General features: G+C 35.9%; 1 protein-coding gene across 1 annotated transcript in view; it reads left to right on the top strand.

Moving 5' to 3' along the window:
- Nucleotides 1-967: 967 nt before the first annotated feature.
- The window catches only part of PIP4P2 (phosphatidylinositol-4,5-bisphosphate 4-phosphatase 2), an 84,347-nt gene continuing 64,351 nt past the window's right edge, over nucleotides 968-20,963 (top strand). Inside the window, exon 1 of the mRNA XM_044658189.1 lies at nucleotides 968-1,073. Coding sequence (XP_044514124.1) covers nucleotides 968-1,073 — 106 coding nt within the window. The remainder of the gene's footprint in view (nucleotides 1,074-20,963) is intronic.

Raw genomic sequence — 20,963 nt, 5'->3', positions numbered from 1 at the left:
AACATGAATTGGAAAAAATCAATAGAGGGAAGGTACAAGAATTAAGGATACAAGAAAGGGTTTGAAAGAGGTGTATTATCTGGACCTTGAAGGAAGCCAAGAAAGTCAAGAGGAGGATGGAGATGGGCTTTCATTCATCAGTTCCATAAAAATTATGTGAATATGAAGACCTTGTTTGATTCTAAAATCTCATTGCTGTGTATGTACCAGTGACATCACCCACCAGATTCAGAATAAAGAAAAATAAAATGCATTCATAGAGAGAAACTTTAAGTGACAGTCAAAAGAACCCAGAAAGAAACACCATTCCCACATAAAATGTTTTAAAACAAACAAAAAACCCCCAGTCCTCAGTCCTCTCATTGATAAAGGAAAGTTTCGCATTTTTTTTAAAAGAACTAATTGAGAAATTAAAGAGAATAGAGGCCGGGTTGAACTTTTTCCATACAATTGTCCTTGATTTGTTAGCCAAAATTACCTTGCTCTCTCTAGGAAGAGCTTGGTAATGTTAACTCTGCTTACCATAGTTCTCTAGTTATCTCAAGTCACAGGGAAAAACTACTTTTCTTTTTCCTCCCTTCTACCTCTTCTCCAGTTGATCTTCCATTTCTCCTCCTTCATTCAGTAAACTTAAGATGCATTGAGGGCAGAGTCTGAGCCATCCTGCTCTCCCCGCCCATTTCCCGCTCCATCCCTAATTGTTCTTAGCCCAGGCGCCCGCTCCAGCTTCCCCAGCTTCTCTCAAGCTCCCCCTCCCCCTCGGAATCTAAAAGCCTTTCCCTTCCCCCTCCCCCTCCCTCGGTCCCTCACTCTCCGTGCCTCCTCCCCCCTCTCGCCTTGTGACACATCCTGGGCTCTCCCCCTCTCAGCAGCAGTAGCCGGTACAGCAGGAGCAGCAGCTTCATCAGCAGAGGCAGCAGCGGCTGGCCCCTCAACCTCTCTTCCCATCTGAGCTTCTGCTGCAGTCATGGCTGCTGATGGAGTGGATGAACGCTCTCCTTTGCTGTCAGCATCCCATTCTGGAAATGTCACTCCGACTGCCCCGCCGTATTTGCAGGAAAACAGCCCCCGAGGTAAGGCCAGCTAGGCTGCTTTCTGCTTTGCAAGGAAAAGACTGGAATCCTGGAAACTGGGGAGTTTGGGCTCTGAGAGCCAAGCCTCTCTCTTGGGCTTGGTGAGGGAGGTTTGAAGAGGGGGGAGGAAGAAGAAGAGGAAAAGGAGGAGGAGGAGAGGTGGGGGAAACAACGATATTTATTGTGCCTTCCAAAGCCGGGGACTCTTTCAATTACATTGCATTGCAGGGCTTCCTTTTGTGCACATTATACAAGTACTTTGTACTTAGGAGGAAAAAAAAAAAAGACCTGAAATGTATTTCCTGAGTGGGACTTTGCCTTTTTGCCTGAGCCTTCAGTGTACTAAAGCTGGTGTGCAAATCTTCCAAAATCATTCACAAATCCTTTAGTGGTGCTGTGAAACAGGGACTGCTGCTCACCTTGATATCTGCCCTTGAAAGGGCTTAGCTTGGAAAAATATGCAGTATGTCTTGATTTTCGTTCGAACCACCTCCCCACCGCCTCCTACCACCCACCCACTGCCCTGGTGAATCAGGGATTTCCTTTACCAAAAGGAATTGTTTCATACAACCAAAGTAGGAAGATGTTTGGGTTAGTGTATATCTGCAATTTCAGTTTTCACGGAGTAAAGAAAACATATGCCTCTGTGGTCCTTAGAAGTGATAGCTTTGGGTGTGTGGGAAGGGGGAGCAACCACAGTTTGATAACTGTGAAGACATTGTGTGTTTTTTGCACACCTGGGTGATAGGAAAATAACTTCTCAAAAGCGACCTCTTATGTATTAGAAGAAACAGGTTAAACTGTCAACATTTCCATCCTTTTCCTAATCAATTAATCATATAACATTAATGTTATATTATGTCATGAATAAATCATAAATAATTTGATGTGGGCTTTTTTTGGGGAGGGGGAGATGAAAATGTTTTTAGTTATCACCTTTACAACAGGAAAGAGGGATGTGAGAGGGTAGGTAGGCTATTTTCACTTCAATGAAGTGAAAGGAGAGGACCATATTTTACCTCAAGAAACAACACTGAAGTCAGAAAGACTTTTGATAGCTGACAACTGCTGATATAGTTTAAGTACTATATCCCATTTGGCAATTTGGAGGAAGTATGGAGAACCTTAGGAGACAACAGGGCACTGCTTTTGAAAAGAAGGGCAGGTCGTGTTTCTGGTAACACTTAACTTTTTCTTTTTAGTTCTAGTGTGAAATAGGAGCAGCTGCAGAGCAGGTTGAACTCGTCTGGTTAAAAGGCTCATTTAACACATAGCTTGAAAGGTGACCATCTAGATGGCAAATCCTTATTCTATTAGAAACAGGACAATGAAAAAAAAAGTTCAGCACTGAAAAACTCAGGGTGAGGGGTGGGACCAATGATGCAAGATGGAATAGACATAAAAGAAGACCAATTTGTTTTTGCTGATCAAGAAAAAAAAATGCTTATATCATAGATACTAGGTGGTGAAATTTCCCTTCTTCGACAAGTCTAATATTAATATTTTTATTCTTGTTAAAAATTGGGTGGACTGAGGTTGAAAAATGTTGGTAGAAGGTTCAACTTAATAAGCTTCCTCATTTGAGGGAGTGTATTGGAGTCTGAACTTGCAAGTTTTTGTCCTGTCCTATATGTTCTGTTATCTTTGCAACACTATTTTTGAACTATTCAAAATGATCAAGTGGTACATCATTCCTAAAATGTTAAAGATCATGAAGCCTCAGAGGCTACATATAAATAATACTTGTCAACATTTTTACCTTGTGTCCCAAATGTCAGTATCATTTTTAAGCTTAAGTACTTTAAACATTAAGACTTCTGGGACATGCTGTATAGTGCTTTAAAGTTTGTAAATGCCTTACAAACTTCATCTATACCATAAACCTGTAGATACTATAGTTCTTGTCCCCATTTTTATACAGATCAGGAAAATAAGGTTAAGACACCTTGAAGTTGTAATGCTTTGCTCCCATGGTGGTAAGTTTCAGAAGTAGGATTCTAATCTACAGCAGGAGCTTCAGTCTGGCCACTAACTCTCTGGAAACTTGGAATATTAAGTTTAGAAAACAGACTTGAAGGTCAGGAGATTTTTTTCACCCCTTAACACTGACACAATATAAACAAATAAATATGGTAATTTTATGTGGTTAAATGTCTAGAGATCAGAAAGGATAAATGATGAATTAAGATGTACTTTTCTTTATTAACTAGCTTTAAAACAGTTTAGAAGGGTTTTCTTAGTAATTAAAACATTCTTATCAACATTAAACAATTCAGATAATATAGTTCTAATCCAAAAGAAAGGTTTTAAAACCACTATAACTCATATATAGTTTGACTTAACTCGGCAAGACTAGGTCTAGTTGTTATTATTTTGAATTATTGTAGCAGCCAAAATAATTTAGCCCAAAGTAGTGGAATTAAACTCATCTGAAGCTAATATTACTCATGCCAACTTTTGGTTTTGAAGCTGCTTCCATCTACTTTTGAGCTGGCTTCCTTTTAATAAAAGCAAATACCCTCTTCAGAGAGGGTAAAAAAGATATTTCATTGTTCATGCCTACTATAGGGAGATACTGAACCTAACTGAGACTCAGCATTTTAGGTTGAAAGTCATTGGAGTGTTTATTTTGAGACAGGTTATTAATAATGTAGAGGGCATGAATCAATGTGAGTAGATTTAAAACCAGAGAGAATTATCTTTGGCTTGAGCGACAATCTAATTCAAACTTTAGGTGCTATGACTGGATAATTCTCTACTTAATAAATATATTAATAAATTTATAGTGTTATAGGGAAGGTATAGCATCAATAATGTGATCTCACTTTTCATGAGATTTCATTCATAGACTCTTAGCATTAGAGGTGGAAAGAACAAGGCTTTGAAGAAATCTAGTATTATCTTATTTTAGAGATAAAAAGAAAACAAGATTTGAAGTATGTAGCAAAGTACAACATAGGTAGTACTATGTGCTGGGGTTCAGGGTTTGAAACCAGATTCTTTCATTCCGAATACAATGATGATTCTATAGCACTTTTCTTTTTGCCACATAAAGCTTATCTTTAGAGTTATCTAACTATCTACCTGCTAACTATAGGAATAAATTTTTAGATATCCATTCATAGGCAGCTGGATGGTGCAGTGGTTACAGTATAAATTTCCTGGAGTCAGGAAGACCGACCTGAATTCAAATTTGACTGCAGATACTTCCTAGCTGTGTAATCATGGACGAATCCACTTACTACTGCCTGCCTCAATTTCCTTAATTATAAAATGAGGTTAATAATAGTACCTACTTCCCAGGGTTGTGAGGATCAATGAGACATTTGTAAAGTGCTTAGTCCAGTTCCTTGCACGTGGTAGGCACTTAAACAGTGCCTACCTTTCCTTCTTTCACTGATATTCCTAAGAAAATGTTAGATATTTTAACACAGAGTTTTAAAATTATTTATGTTTTTAGAAACAATTTGATTTTTATGTACTAGTTCTTATTAAGAGCTTTCTAATAATTTTTCATTTGAATCCAGAGGTGACAGAAAGTAAACTTTTATTTTAATTATAAAACTTAAGTTGAAATAATTTCATTTCCATCTCATAATAAAAGATCTCTGATGAAACTTAAAAAAATTCCCTATGCTCCCTTTGTTTCACATTTTTATTTTGAAAAACTGATGTTGAGGAAGTGAGGTTTTTTTCATTGACTAGTAATCTCCTTGACTTTTTAGAGAAAGCAAAATATTTCACACATAACATTCTCTTTGAAAATCTGCCACATTAAATAATGATTCCATTATGTTGTATGAATAGAAAAATTGAAACGGAGAAATTGTCTTGTATATAAGGTCATACGTTTAGATTAAGGAAATTTAGAATATTATTTTGTTCCTGAAACAACTACTAGATGGTAGAGTGAACAGAGTACTAAACTTGAGTTGGGAAGATTAGAATTCAAATTTTGTCTCAGACACTGACTGTGTAACCCTGGGCAAGTCACTTAACTTCTCTTTGCCTTAGTTTCCTCATCTGTAAAATGGGGATAATAAGTAGCATCTACCTTTTCAGGGTTGTTGTAAGGATCAGTGAGATAATTTGAAAATGCTTAGTATTGTGTCTGGCAGGTAATAGGCACTTAATTATTTATTGATTGATTCTTATTCTTATTAAATTTTGTGCTAACCATCTGACCTTGGCTATAATAGCATATGTAATTAGTCAGTAAATATGTTATAAATGCCTACTATGTGCTAAACTCTGAGAGGATCAAAGAAAGGCAAAAGACAGTCTTAAAGATCTCATAGTCTGATGAGGAAACATTAGACTGTGGACTCTGAGGGCAGAGACTGTCATTTATTTATTTATTTTTTTTGTATCCCAAATGCTAAGAACAGTGCCTGGAACTTAATGCCTTAATAAATGTTTTTTGACTGACTACTGACTGACACCTAAACAATTATGTAAAACTGGATATGTAAATTAGAGATAACCAACAGTTACAGTAAGGATCTAATGAGATAGTCATTGTAAATGTTAAGGTCCCAAACAAGTTCCAGAATTACAAAGACAATGATGATGACTGACAGGTGATATTAATGAGGAAAAGATGACCTCAGATCAAATTCTGACTCATCTAAATTAGGTATATGTGATTCTAGGCCTTAATTTCTTCATCTGTAGAATGAGGGTGTTAGAGTGGGTGATTTCCAAAGTTCTTTTTAGCTTTAAATCCTATGACACTTTGATCACTTCCTCTGAGCTATACTATTTGTCTTAATCTTGGCACTATGAAGTATATTTTTATTAGCTTTTATGTATATCAGAGTATAGCAAATCCTTTTCCTTTTCAAATTATAATTCATCCACATTCCATTTATAACTTATGCCTTAGGCTCCATGTTTCTTCAAGCCTATTTAGGATTCTTATACCACCTTTTAATTCATGTCAACATGTCTCTTAACATTTGACTGAAAAGACTGAGTATTTTGGGAGATGAAGTGATCTGCTCCCAATCACTGCAGACTTTTTTTTTTAAGTACCTCACTCCTTACATCTAAGACTATTTTATCAAGTTTATAGTTAAAATGATAAAGAATCTTAAAATCAAAGACAAACCTAGAAATTGGAATGTAAAGATAATGGTGTAGGTTGTCAAAGTACTATATTGGAAATTACCCAAATAAAAACCCATATCTTTGCTTTGGAGAAAGTCAAATAGGCTTGTACTTGGTTCCTCGGTAGTCTTTTCTGGTCTAAATTTATGTACTCACTAATAGTTGTTTGATTTATTATGACTTAATTTCCTCTGACATGTACTAGGGAGAGATATCTCTTATGCTAGTCTCCTTTTGGGGGGAAAGGTGCTGTTGCCTTGAGGGCTGAGTTTGTTGTGTTAGAGTAGTTTTCTAGGATACCTTCCTGCTCCCATTGATGTTGTCAACCTCTCCAACCCTAGTGATATTGTTAAAGAGAGCTTCTCCTTTTCTAGTGGCAAACAAATAACTGTTGATAAGAAGAGGAGATAAAAGTTTGATTCCTTACTTTTAAGAAGCAGCATGGCACATGATAGTGTTGGACTTGCACTCTGGGAGACCTACAAGTTTAAATCTTGCCTTAAATACTTAACTACCTTGTATTTGACCCTGGGAAGATCACTTAACCTTAATTTGCTTCACTTTGTTCAACTATGAAATGGGGATAATAATAGCACTTACCTTCTAGGGTTGTTATGAGGATCAAATAAGTTAATCTTTGTAAGGTGCTTATCATAGAGCCTGACATATAATAGGCATTTATTAAGCACTCAATTTCCTTCTACATCCCTTCTTTCCCCTTCCCTCCTTCCCTCATTTCCCCCCTCATTTCCCGCAAGTCATTTAATCTTCCTGAACTTCAGGCAACTCCCTAAGACTATGTAAGATGTAGAACATTTGTTCATCTACAATGGTAGAGAGAGTTTTCCTCCCTTGATATTTCCTATACCAGTGAAAAAATACTCTCTAGATTAAAAATATAAATGATCACATATTACTTTATATTAAATAATATAAATACAAATACTCTTTATTCAATAAAAATATTTGCTATCAAATGATGTTAGGAATTTGGAGGTGCTTTTATGAAAACATTTGTGTCTATAAAAGTGATTTTTGAACTTCCATATTATTTTGTGCTTATTGTCCAAGGACTGTTCCCGCTGGTTACGTGAGTCAGTTCTTTGAGTTAGTCTCATCAGTACATTTAACTTCAAGTGGAACTACAAGCGGACAATGGGGTGTTGGAGAATTGAAGAGGAAGAAGAGAAAAGGCTCTGTTGCTTGGGAAATTACATAGAACTTTCAATCATTTTATGCTGTTCTTTTTCATGCAAACTCTTTTTACTACTCATATCATCTGGTGATGTTCCCTGGATAGGAATCATGGAAGACTGCATTTGCCAAGAACAATTAAGTGGTAGAGAACCCAAAGAATATTAGACATATTCTAGATACAAATATACAAATAGAGTCTAAGCTGTTATCAACAATGATTTACATTCAAGAAGTACCATAAGAATTATGTAGGAAAAGAAGGTGAGCTGGGCGAGTTGCTGAAGTGAGGGGCATAATGGGAAGCTATCTGTGGAATGTTCTAAGACCTAAAGGATGTCCTTCAGTGTAGCATGTTGGAAAGCTCTTTCTTGGTGGTTTTATGGCAGAATCACATAGGTGAGGAGGTGTATATGAAATGTGATCTATGCCATTGAAGAAAGGACTTCTAATAGTAAAGTTGAAATATTGAAGATTCAGTGGACTACTGAAGTATTTTACTCTCTTACTTTTCTTGCTTTAAAATTTTCTTTCCATTGTTACCCCCTGTTAGCTTAGAAATTAATTTTGTTAATCTTCTGGTTGTTCTTCCTGCCTCATATTTTCCTACTTCACTTAGCTTTCATACTACTCTTTCTGACTCTGCTGCCTACTCACCCTTATTTAATAAATTCCATTGGCTCCCTATTAGTTCCAGGATCAAATATAAAATCCTATTTGGCTTTTAAAGTGCTTCATGACCTGATCCCTTCTTACCTTTACAATCTTCTTGTACTTTATGCTCTTCTGTGTTCTCTGCAATTCACGGACACTGACCACTTTGCTGTTCCTTATATAATATTCCGTCTACTCCCTGTCCAAGTCTCCTAGTTTCCCTGACATTCTTCAAACCCAGATAAAATCTGGCCTTCATCAAGAAACCTTTCCCAAGCCCCTTTGATGCTAGTTCTTCTTTCTAAAATTATCACTAATTTATCCTGTCTATATAGTGCTTGAACATGATTTCTCCTATTTCCCTGTGAGCTCCTTGAGAACAAGACGTGCATTTTACCTTTCTTTGGATCAGCACAATGCCAGACACATAATAAGTGCTTGATAAATGTTGTTTACTTGTTGATTTAACTTGCTTCTATTTTAAAATTCTCCTTATTATAAGCTATAGAAGCCTATGTGACATTCCTGGGGAAAATATGCTCACAGGAAGGCTGACCAGTGAGTGCCCCAGCCTATTTCATCACTAGTACAAGCATCCTAGAAATATAGCAAAAACCATTTTCCTCTTTATTTTTCTTAAAAACCAAGAGTTGAAACTACTGGTGAACATATAGTTTGGAGCTTGCTCCACTGACTGAAAAACTATGAAATGCCTTATTCTAATCTTGGAAGTCTGATTCCTAGAAAAGCTTTCTCCTCTTTCCTAATTTACTCATTATTGTTTAGGATATAACAATTCTTTCAATCACAGTGGCTCCCAACCTAGGTGGCATTCTCAATTTCTCATTCTCTCAAAATGATTTGTCCAAGGTCATACTGACAGTAAATAACAGAGCCTTCTTCAAGCCCAGGTCCATTTCTTTCTCCAAATCCGTTTCTGTTTCCATTAACCATATGGCTTCTTCTACAGTATATTCCAACACACATTGGACAAACCTCCCATGCATAACAATGACTAAATATTTCAGTTCTCAACTCCCATCTAAAAATACAAACTACAAATGTTGCTGGGTAAATATGTATCAGGAGAGTTAAATAAGCTTGAGGATTACGAATTTCATTAAAGAAATAGACATCTTGAAAGGTTCAGCAATCTGCATAATCTGTTCTCATCTCCCATATACTGTATTTACTAGTCACAAACTGCTTTAATACTCTTAACTTTGTATCACAAAATTTCTTCTGTTTTTAAGGTAGTTTCTTAATAATAGGAGAATCTGGGCATGCTTTTAGGTTTCGAAGTTAGTAGATAAAGATAAATTACACATCAGAGAACAATCAAGCAGGCAAACTCTCATAAAAGGGTTTAAAAAAAAATTCAATACTTATTGTTTTTACTCTACCATTATTGCTAAATATACCTCTGCCCTACTTACCCGGGGAGTTGTTTTTATAGTATTTTTTTTAGGAGTTCAGAGAAAAGCAATCACGTATCAGCCCCAACTAACAGTGAAGGCAACATTCTACATTCATTTTTTTCTCATTTCTCTATTGAAAGGTAGAAGGCATATTTTCTTAACTCTTCTTTAAGGGTCAAGCTTGATCATTATAATTGCATAGCATTCAGTTCTGTTTTATGTTCCTTATGTATTCATTGTGCATATTGCTTTCATAGTTCTGCTTATTTCCCCCTCTGTAGGCTTATATATGCCTTCCCTTGTTTATCGATCGCCTCATATAATATTTTATTGTACCCACACACCACAATTCCTTTAGTTATTCACCAATCATTGAACTTATATTTTTAAATAATTCTTTGCTGTCACAAAAACTGTTAATATGACTCGTTTGCCATTTTGGAATTTGTTTTGTCTGTAACTTCCATGGGATCTATGTCTAGTAGAGAGTTTTCTTAGTAATAGGATGTGGACATTTTAGTTACTTTGTTTACATAATTCTAATTGTTTTCTTTTTAAACCTTTAGCTTTTGTCTTAGAATCCTTGCTAGTTTCTGTTCCAAGGCAGAAGAATAGTAAGGGCTAGGCAATTGGGGTTAAGTGAATTGTCCAGCATTAAACAGGTAGGAAGTGTCTCAGGCCAGATTTGAACCCAGCATCTCCCATTTCCAGACCTGGCCTTCTATCCACTGAACCCCCTAGTTGTTCCACTTCCAATTCCAATTGCTTTCCAGAATGATTGGACTCATTCTGAGAATTCCAGAATTGTCATGTCCACTCAGTGTATTAGTGTTTGATAACTTTCCAACATTTGTGATTTTCAACTTTTGTTATCTTTGAAAATTTGTTGGGGGTGAGATGAAACCTCAAAGTTGTTTTAATTTATTTACATTTATGTCAATTTAGAGAAATCTTTCATATGATTGTTAGTAGTTGATAATTCATCTTTTGAAAGGAAGAGAAGGGAGAAGGGAATAAACATTTATATATTTACTATGTGCCAGGCACTGTGCTAAGCATTTTTTACAAATATTATCTCATTTGACCCTCATAGCTAAGAGACCAGTTCAAAGTCACTTCCCCCTATTTAAAGCTGTCCCTCACCTTGAATACGTAATCCAAAACAGGAAACCCGTTGGACCATGGGAAATGTAGTTTTAAGGTCCCCACGTGTCCATAGAAAATATATATATATATAATATACTTTTAAATGGCATCTCCCAAATTCCAATTATACAATTCCCCCTGAGATCCGGCAAAAAAAAGGTTGGCCCTTTTTTCTTCGCTGGATCTGTAAACATAGACAACTTCTAATTTTCAGGAATTGGGGTATAAAAGAAATAGATGAACGAATGGGTAAAATTAGCCGCATTGACAAAAAACCGATTTGGGGCAGTCCCCTATTGGCATAACAGTGTACATTTAAAACAATATATTTAACTTAAATTCAAGTCCCCATAAATTCAATTAACTGCACCCCTAGGTTCAGTTTTTGGTCTTCATGGTACAGTGAAGGCCTTGTGATGTAGATGTGGGTTTTTTGTATCTGTGAAAACTGAGGCAAACAACAATGAAATGACTTGCCTGGGGTCACACAGCTAATAGTCTGAGGCTGTGGGGGCAGCTGGGTTGCTCAGTGGATTGAGAACCAGGTCTAGAGACAGGAGGTCCTAGGTTCAAATCTGGCCTCAGACACTTCCTAGCTGTGTGACCCTGGGCAAGTCACTTAACCCCCATTGCCTAGTCCCTACCACTTTTCTGCCTTAGAACCAATATATAATATTTATTCTAAGGTGGAAGGTAAGGGTTTAAAAAAAATAGTCTGAGGGGGCAGCTGGGTAGCTCAATGGATTGAGAGCCAGGCCTAGAGACAGGAGGTCCTAGGTTCAAGTCCGGCCTCAGATACTTCCCAGCTGTGTGACCCTGGGCAAGTCACTTGACCCCCATTGCCTACCCTTACCAATCTTCCACCTATAAAGTCAATACACAGAAGTTAAGGGTTAAAAAAAAAATAGTCTGAGTCTGGATTTGAACTCTGATCTTCCTGACTCAAAGCTCTATTCTACCATTTAAGTGCCTTTGGAACATTTGTCTAATGGCACATGGCTCTTGGTCACATATTTGTGTTAATTTCCTGTCAAATTTGGATTTCAGAGATATATTTACAAAATTTGATGCATTAATTTTTATTCCAACAGAAAGTTTCTTTTCTTATCTCAGTTATGTACTTTTTATTTGTACAAAAACTTCTGAATTTCACAATATTGAAGCTATTTATTTATTTATTATCTCCAGTCAGCCAATCATTCAGCAAGCATGTAAGTACTTAAGTATATTCCAAGAATTGCGCTAAGCACGGAGAGTATAAAGAAGAGTAAAATACTCATTAGTCTCAAGGAGCTTACAGTCTAATAGGGAAGGCGCATTTATCCTTTGTTCAGTGAAGTATAATCCACCAGAGTAATATAATTATACTTTAGGATAGTGTCATAATTTATGATATTTAATAAAAGTGAATTTATTAAGAAGCTCAGCAGAAATGTCTTTATGCCCAGTCTGGCTAATGGAAGTGCTTATCAAAAAGCAGACTACAGTAGCACCTTCCTATAAAGTATTTTGCATATGTTGAAGACAGACCTCTTATTATTTTATTAGAATGTATACTTTCTTAGAAACAAGACTGAAAGAAGAAAGCGAGACCCTGTAAACAAAATGTTAATAAAATAATGTTAAAGCATAAATCATATCAGGGAACCCAGGGATTCTTGATTTTTCTTTTTTGTTTTAATATTTAATTTTAATTTTGTTTTTTCCTCAATTAAACGTAAACAAAATTTTAGCATTCATTAAAAAGATTTTCAAATTCCAACTTCTCTCCCTTCTCTCCCACCATTCCCCCTTATCTTTGAGAAGGTAAGCAATTTGATATAAATTATAGATGTATAGTAATGTAAAACATTTTCATATTACCCATGTTGCAAAAGAAAACAAAGTTAAAATATACTTCAATGTGCATTCAGAATATCTGTTTTTTCTTTGGTGGTGAATAATATTTTTCATCATTAGTTCTTCAGAATTATTTTGGATTATCATATTGCTGAGAATAGTTATCATAGTTGATTGTTGTACAATTTTGCCTTTAATGTATACAATAGTCTCCTGGATCTGCTCATTTCATTTTATTTCAATTCATGTAAGTCTTCCCAGGTTTTTCTGAGAACATCTCAATCATCATTTCTTGTATCACAAAAGTGCTACAAAATAAATCATTTTTCACAACTTGTTCAGCCATCCCCAGCTGATGGGAAACCCCTCAATTTTCAATTCTTTCATACCACTAAAAGAATTGCCATAAATATAGGCCCTTTTCCTTTTGTTTTGTTTAATCTTTTTGGGATACAGACCCAGTAGTGGTATTGCTGTGTCAAGGCTAAGTTTTGTAGTCCTTTGGATATGGTTTCAAAGAGCTCTCGAGAATAGTTGGATCAGATCACAACTCTACCAACAGTGCATTAGTGTTCCTATATTTCTACCTTGCCTCCAACATTTTAATCATTTTCCTTTTCTGCCAAATTAGCCAATCTGATTGTGAGGTGGTACTTTAGAATAGTTTTAATATGCATTACTCTAATTGCTAGTGATTTAGAGCATTTTTTATGACTATAGACAGCTTTGATTTCTTCTTTGAAAATGGCTTGTTGATATCATTTGACTGTTTATCAATTGGAGAATGACTTGTATTCTTATAAATTTGCCTCAGTTATCTAGATATTTGAGAAATGAGGTCTTTATCAGAGGAACTTGCTGTAAACCCCCTCACCCAACCCTTAGCCCCATTTCCTACTTCATTTTGAATCTTGATTTTTAAAAATAACATCAGATATTACCAAATGAAGGGAATAAAATAGAATTAATTCCTGCATTGCTGTAGAAAATTTAATCATGTTTTTCAGGGCTTCCTAATTTTTTATTTACACAATTTATTCTTCATAAAATGTCAGCATTGTTTCATTGACCATCAAAAAACAGGGTGGAAAATACCCCGGTTTCAGTGTCATAGTAATAATAAAAATAACTAGGATTTATGTAGTATTTTAAGCATAATAAAGGGCTTTATATATATTTTCTCATTTTCCCTCACAATAACCTTGTAAATTAGGGCTATATTCCCATTTCCAGATGAGAAATCTGAAATTATGAAAGGTTAAAGAACTTATCTAGGGTCCCACTGATAGTGAATATGTAAGGCAGGATTTGAATTCGGGTCTTCTGACTATAGACTGAGCACTTTACTTCACAACTAGGCATGAGAAGCTGGACAAATCATTTTGTCAATCTGTTTCTTAGCTGCCTCCTTTGTCAAATGTGGTCAATAATATAAACACTCTATACTTCCTAGTTATTTTGAGGAAAATACTTTGTAAACCTTAATATATATAAATATATGTATATATACAAATAGTGTACCTATAAATGTATTTGTACCTGTGTGTATGTGCGTGTGTATATGTAGATGTCTTTCGTCTATTTATTAGGGAAGGAGCACAGCATTGTGAGTAGTAGAGGCCAGCCAGCCAGCCTTGGAGTCAAGAGAGATCTAGGGTCAACCCTATTTTAACACATACAAGCTATTTGACAAAGGGTCAGTTCATCTTTCAGTATCTCAACTTTTTCTTTTTTTTTAAAACCCTTACCTTCTGTCTTAGAATCACTACTGTGCATTGGTTCTAAGGCAAAAGAACAGTAAGGACTAGGCAGCTTGCCCAGTCACACATCTAGGAAGTGCCTTAGATCTGATTTGACCAGGACCTCCCATTTCTGGGCCTGAGTATCTCAATTTTTTAAGATGATGAGTTATTGATATGTGTGGGAGACTTGGATTTAGATCCTTCCTCACATGCTGTGTGATTCTGAGTAAGTTATTGAATCTTTCAGTGTCTTAGCTGACTTACTGACAAAATTATGAAATGAAGGGATTAAACTCATTGGCCTCCAAAATCCTTTTTAACTTTAAATCTGAGATTCTGTCATTGAATACATCTGCTGCCCCTAATCTTCTGTGTGTTTCCTTGGAGGTTTTTTCTTCATTCTTTTCCATTGCATGCTAACCGAACATACATTTCTGTTGGTTGTACACATAACTAGCTACCACACAGTTGTCTAGTGAATCTCTTCAAGCCCAAATCTGATCACATCACTGTATTACAGAATAAACTCTCAATTAACTCTATAAAAAAAAATATAAACATCTTTATTTGATATTTTTAAAGCCTTTTATAACTCAATTCCAAACTCCTGTTTAACCTTATATATTCCCATTTATACACCCTATGGATCAGCCACTGTGACCTTTTTGATATTTCTCAAATAAGATACCATCGCTTGTCTCTTAGCTTTTGCAGTGAATATCTTCCATGTCAGAAAAGCACCCATTTCTCACTTCCACCTCTTAGAATCACTAGTGAAAGAGTTTTGCTTTCAAATGCCGAGGTTTCCTACTTAGTTGTTTTTCAGTCATTTCTGACTTAAAAAAACAAAAACAAAAACAAAACAAAAACAAAAAAAAAACCCTTTTAAGTACTAGTTCTAAGGCAGAAAAATGTTAAAGGCTAGGCAATTGGGCTTAAGTGAATTGTCCAGGAAGACACAACTAGGACCTCAATCTGCAGGCTTGGCTCTCTATCTATTGAGCCACCTAGCTACCTTGTTTCCAATTCTTTGTGATCTTCCTTCCTTCCTTCCTTCTTTCCTTCCTTCCTTCCTTCCTTTCTTTCCTCAAATGGTTTTCCATTTCCTTCTCTCCAGATGAAGAAACTGAGGTAGAATTAAGTGACTTTTTCCAGAGGAACATAGTCTTAAGTATCTAAGACTAGATTTGAATTCAGATCTTCCTGATTCTAGAGGACTCTATCCTCTATGCCAGAGATCTCCAACCTTTTGGAGACTGTGTGACATGCCCTGCCCCCAGAGACCATGTGCTATGCCCTGCCCCCCACTCAAGTGCTGGGCTTGCCCCACTCCCTCTTTATCTCACACAGGGGAGGGAGGAAGTGCTCCTAATGGGCTGTTGGGCAGAGGGGTGGATGAAGTGAGGAATGTCCTCAGTGAGTGTTGAGAGGGGGAGGGGAGTAGTACAAGCTCTTTGCTCCCCTGCAGTTCTACTTCTGCTATCTGTGAGCTGACCACCTTACCCTCTGTGTGCTCCCATTGGGCTGTTGGGCTGGGGGATGGGTGAAGTGAAAAAATGTCATCAGGCACAGTGGAAAGGGAAGGGAAGCAGCTTTGCCAGAGTCCCTCTGTTTTTCTAGTAATCAATTCTGAGGAGGATGAAGAGGGAGGGTAGCTGCATGCCCACAGAGAGTGCTCTGCATTACATCTTTGGCACACTGCCATAGGTTCACCATCACTACACTATGCCATATAGCTGCCTTTTTACCCTATAGCTAAAGATCTTCTTTTCAAGTTGTGAAGAATCTGGGCAACAACGCATTTTATTTAGAACAATTCTAGAAAATGATGGTGGTGGAAACGATGGAATATCTATACAGACAGTTCACAGAAACTATTTTCTCATATAATATTGGATTCCTTGAGGAGCAAATACAAAGCAATAATGATCAATTACTCAAAATGCCTTTAAAGAAAAGAGATTTGCTTACCAATAATGTGTTGTCTGTCTACACTAGAGAGGCTTTTCCCGTTTATTCTGTAAACTGGAGTAATAGCATAGCCATGGATAGAGAATTGGTCTTGAAGCCAGGAAGATCTGGGCTTAAATCCTGACTCTGACATATATGGACAGTGACTGTGGGAAAGTGATTTAACTTCTCAGTGCTCCAGGCAACTTTCTGAGGCTATAAATTACAGGGAACATGACAACCAATGTTAGTACAGAGAGTTCCTTACCCTACATCTATGAAATCAGAGACCTAGTTCATCCGCTTACTGTCTAGTAAATAATAGTTAATGACTTATGGGAATTGAATAGTGAGAAAAACACGCTAATTTTCATTCATTCATTCATTTATTTATTTGTTTGTTTGTTTATTTATTTGTTTATAAGCTCTTACCTTCTGTCTTAGAATCAATACTGTGTATTGGTTCCAAGGCAGAAGAGTGGTAAGGGCTAGGCCGTTGACATTAAGTGACTTGCCCAGGGTCACACAGGTAGGAAATGTCTGAGGTCAGATTTGAACCTAGGACCTCCCGTCTCTAGGTCTGGCTCTCAATCCTCTGAGCCACCCAGCTGCTCTCTATGATAATTTTTATATTAAATAATACTCAAATGTACATTTGAATTACTCTTGAGCACATTTTTAAAGCCATTTTTGTATCATAGAACACTGGCAGTCTGGTAAAGTTTGTGAATTGCCTGACAGAATAATGTCTTTAAATATATAAAATAAACTAGATTGTACAGGAAATTAATTGAAACATAATTATCAAATCTTAGGGAAAAAACAAGCTTATGGACACCACATTAAAAACTCCTACTCTAAAGCTTAGGATGACAAGATTAAATATGACAATCAGTAGGCTGAGTCCTACAAGTATGTATGGTTAATCCAGATCTCACAAAACTTGTTACAATTCTATGACCTCAACCAGCATTCTTTCTATCCTTCTCTAGTCTCAGTCTATTACCCATGTTATAGGCTCACATTGTTCTCTTCAATCTTTCAAGCCCATATTTAACCATTTCAGTTCCATAATGTCTTCCATATTTAAAACTTTAACTTCCTTGTCTAAACATTATTTTAAGTTTTTAAAATAAAAATTTAATCACTATTTTTATTTTAAAATTTTCTCTTATTACTATGAAATTTATGAGCATTAACAGAAATGAACATTTTCATATTCAAAGAACAGAAGAGAGGACCACACATGAAATTGTGGATCTCTATTACATACAGCTTTTAAAACATATATTTCAAATTTAACATAGTAATTTCAACAGTGCTTTACTTGTTGGCACCAAAATTTCTCCCAGTACTTTTTCCCCTCCATATCCTAGAGAGCCATCCCATATAACAAGTAGTATTTTTAAAGAAAAAGAAAAAGAAAAACTGACCAGTATTGATCAGTTGCCGATACATTGGCAACCTGAAAATTTGTGCAACAACAAACAAAAAAAACATCTGTGGGCCTACCACCTCTGCAAGAGTGTGGTGGAGGTAGTAATATTTCTTTCCATATCTCTTCTTTGGAGCCATGCTTATTCTTTATAATTTTACAAAGTTTACTTTGAATTGTTTTGTGGTTGTTCTATTTTCTTAGCCCTGCTTACTTCTGTCTCCATCAGATCCTGTAAATCTTTCCATGTTTCTTTGTATTGATATTTTCTTCTAGGACAATATTATTTCATTACATTTAGGTTTAGCCATTGCCTAATCAATGGGCATCTATAGTGTTTCTAACTCTTCATAGTTTCTTTCATAACAAAAACATAAATGCTTGGAGTATATAAAGATATTCTTCTTCTCATAAACCTCCTTGCAATATAAGCCTGGGAGAAAAATCATAAGGTTAAGGGTTATGGACATTTTTGTTACTTTATTTGTATAATTCCAAATTGTTTTCCAAAATAGTTGTACTAGTTCACAGCTCCACTAATAATACACCAATGTGCTTATTTTCTTATAACCCTTCCACATTGACTATTTTCTTCTTTGCCAATTTGTCGGGTATGAGGTAAGACCTTAAGGCTGTTTTGATGTGCATTTTTCTTATTTAGTGATTAGTTACATTCTTTCATATGGTTGTGAATAGTTTGTAATTCTTTTGAGAACTGTTCATATTTTTTTGTCTACTTATTTATTAGGGAATACCTAATGAGTATATGTGTATATACTTGTGTATGTGTTTGTTAATTTTCTGTGTATCTTGGATACCAAACTTTTGAAAATTTGATACAAAAATTTCTTTTTATATTCAATTACCTTTCCTGCTTATCCCAGATAAATTAATTTTATATGTATGAAAGATTTTTATTTTCGTGAAATCAAAGCTATCTCTTTTGTCTTTTGAAATTGCCTATATATCTTGCTTGGTTAAGAATATATCTCCTACACATACAATGAAACATATATAATCAACTTCTCTTGATATTTTAATCACATGATATTTAATACTAATACTACAAATTCAGTTAGAATATATCGTGGAATATGATGTAAGGTATTGATATTGAAATAAATAAATGAAATATGTGGGTTGGGGAAACAGGTAAAACACAAGGGTGCCAAACACAATCAGGACCACACTCACACACCCTGTGACAATGGGATTAAATGTAAGGACTAGTTAAAGCTACCTGAGTTGAGCCAGGGGCCGGGAATGAATGAAGCAAAAGCTTCAGTCTCTGGTCCTCTCTTGAAAGGAGAGTTCCTTCACAGAATCCAGGAAGATTTAGTCTTTACACTCACCATGTGTAGTTTTAAGGGAGAGATTAAGAGCAGTCTCACCTAGTCCAAGGTATCAGCCAGCACTTCTCCTAGTCCAAGACATGAACAAGAAGAGCTCCTTCAGGTCCAAGATATGAACAAGAAGAGAGCTAACAGGAAGTTGTCACTTCCTTTTAAAGGGGCTTCTTTTGTATCACTTCCTGTGCCTTCCTCTTAGTTTACGTGTCCAATCACAACAGATGCTTTTCTTAGGACTGCCCTGGGGACCTGATTCATCACTCACTCTTGCACACATGGGTCACAGACTTCCCACGTGAGAATTAAGTGGGGTTGTTTTCACCTTTGGTGATTAAATCTAAGAATGGGCAGGGTAGATTTAATCTCATTATCACAACCCACAAGTGGAAAGGATACACAAGATACAATGAAACCTACACAAGGGATATGGGAAATGGGTAATGACACACAAGCTTGTAAATGTCTGTTGACAGTTACTGGTCTCTACTCAAGCCAGGGAAAATCAGAGTTTGAAAGCTATCTTTCTGTGGGTCCTTTCTTGGGGTTGAGAAAGACACAGGAAGTAGATTAAACAGTTTAATAATGAGTTTAAGGGGTAGGTATTAAAGGATAGTTCACTCTAAATCTACTTGTCTATGGATAAGTTTAAGGGACTGGAAGGTGGGACAAACACTACACTGACTCTAACACAGTCAGGTCAAGCCTGTAAGGTCAGAAGGAAATGGGGGGTCTCACTGCAGGGTCCTCTTCAGCTCCAGTGATGATCTCTGCTTTCCAGGAACCACAGGAAATAAGTCCACAAAGGGATTAAGACAGGGAGCTGAACTTGTCTGGTATGTGGGCCAACCAGAACTAAATTCACTACTCCACCTGATCTTCCTCACAGGGCAGATGGTTTTTGCAGGAGACAATCCACTTCCTGGGCTCTTCACTTCAGACAGTTAATCAAGCACCTAACTGCCATCAGCCACACCAGAGAGTCTCTCAGAAAAAGCATCCCTTTTCTTCTCACTGTTCCATGATTGGAACTTTCAGCACTTACCTGACAGCACTGCCTGCTCACTTATGTTTATTGCTTAAAACTCCTAATTTCCTCATAACAATATATGCCTACTTTTCCCTAGGCTCCTTCCTAGTTTTCCAAAAAAAATTTATGAAATAGAGAAATCTTTACTAAATAATTTTTTTAAACACATGATTTTTTGAATTCTATTGTCTCATTCTTCTTTGTCTAATCTATTCCATTGATCTACTTACCTATTTTTTAACCAACATCACGTGGTTCTGATGGCTACTGCTTTCTAATATAGTTTGAGGTCTAGAAGTGTTAACTGCCTTTCATCTCTATCTCTTTTCATTATTTCCCCTTGATATGCAGGACATATTTTTCTACAAAATTCTGAATTCTTTAAAATATTCCTTTGATGATTTGATTAGTATACCACTGAAACTTTAAAAGAAATTTGGTAGCATTGCTATTTTTATTATACAGACACTGCCAAGCTCTGAGGATTGAATATTCTTCCAAATATTTATATTGAGTACTATTAAAATATATTAAAATATTTTGTGTACATTGATAGAATGATACTCAAATATTCTATGCATTTTGTAGGTATTTGGAAATGAGCTTCCCCTTTCTATTATTTATTTCCTGTTAGTTTTTATTATATTATGGAAATTCTATTGATTTTTGTGGATTTATTTTATAACTTGTCACTTTTTTTGAAGTTATTGTCTCAATTAGTATCTTTACTAATTCCTTAGGGTTTTCTAAGCAAACTGTCATATATATCACCAGCACATTAGGATAGTTCTATCTTCTCTTTATTTATCTCTATTCTTTTAGTTCCTTTTCTTTTTTGTCTTCTTGTTATTATCAACATTTATAGGACAATGTTAAATAATAGCAAAGTGAGCGAGCAGCTTTGTTTTATTCCTGTATTCATTGAGAAAGGTGCTAGTGTAGCCCTAATGCATATGATATTTGATTTGGATTGTAGGCAGTTATTTTTATTATTTAAAAATAAAGGTTCCTCTAGCTATATACTTTA

This window comes from Gracilinanus agilis, chromosome 1, assembly GCF_016433145.1.
Source record: "Gracilinanus agilis isolate LMUSP501 chromosome 1, AgileGrace, whole genome shotgun sequence".
Taxonomy (NCBI): Eukaryota; Metazoa; Chordata; class Mammalia; order Didelphimorphia; family Didelphidae; genus Gracilinanus; species Gracilinanus agilis.
Note: the sequence above shows the minus strand (reverse complement) of the source record. Positions and strands in the feature narration are given on the sequence as shown.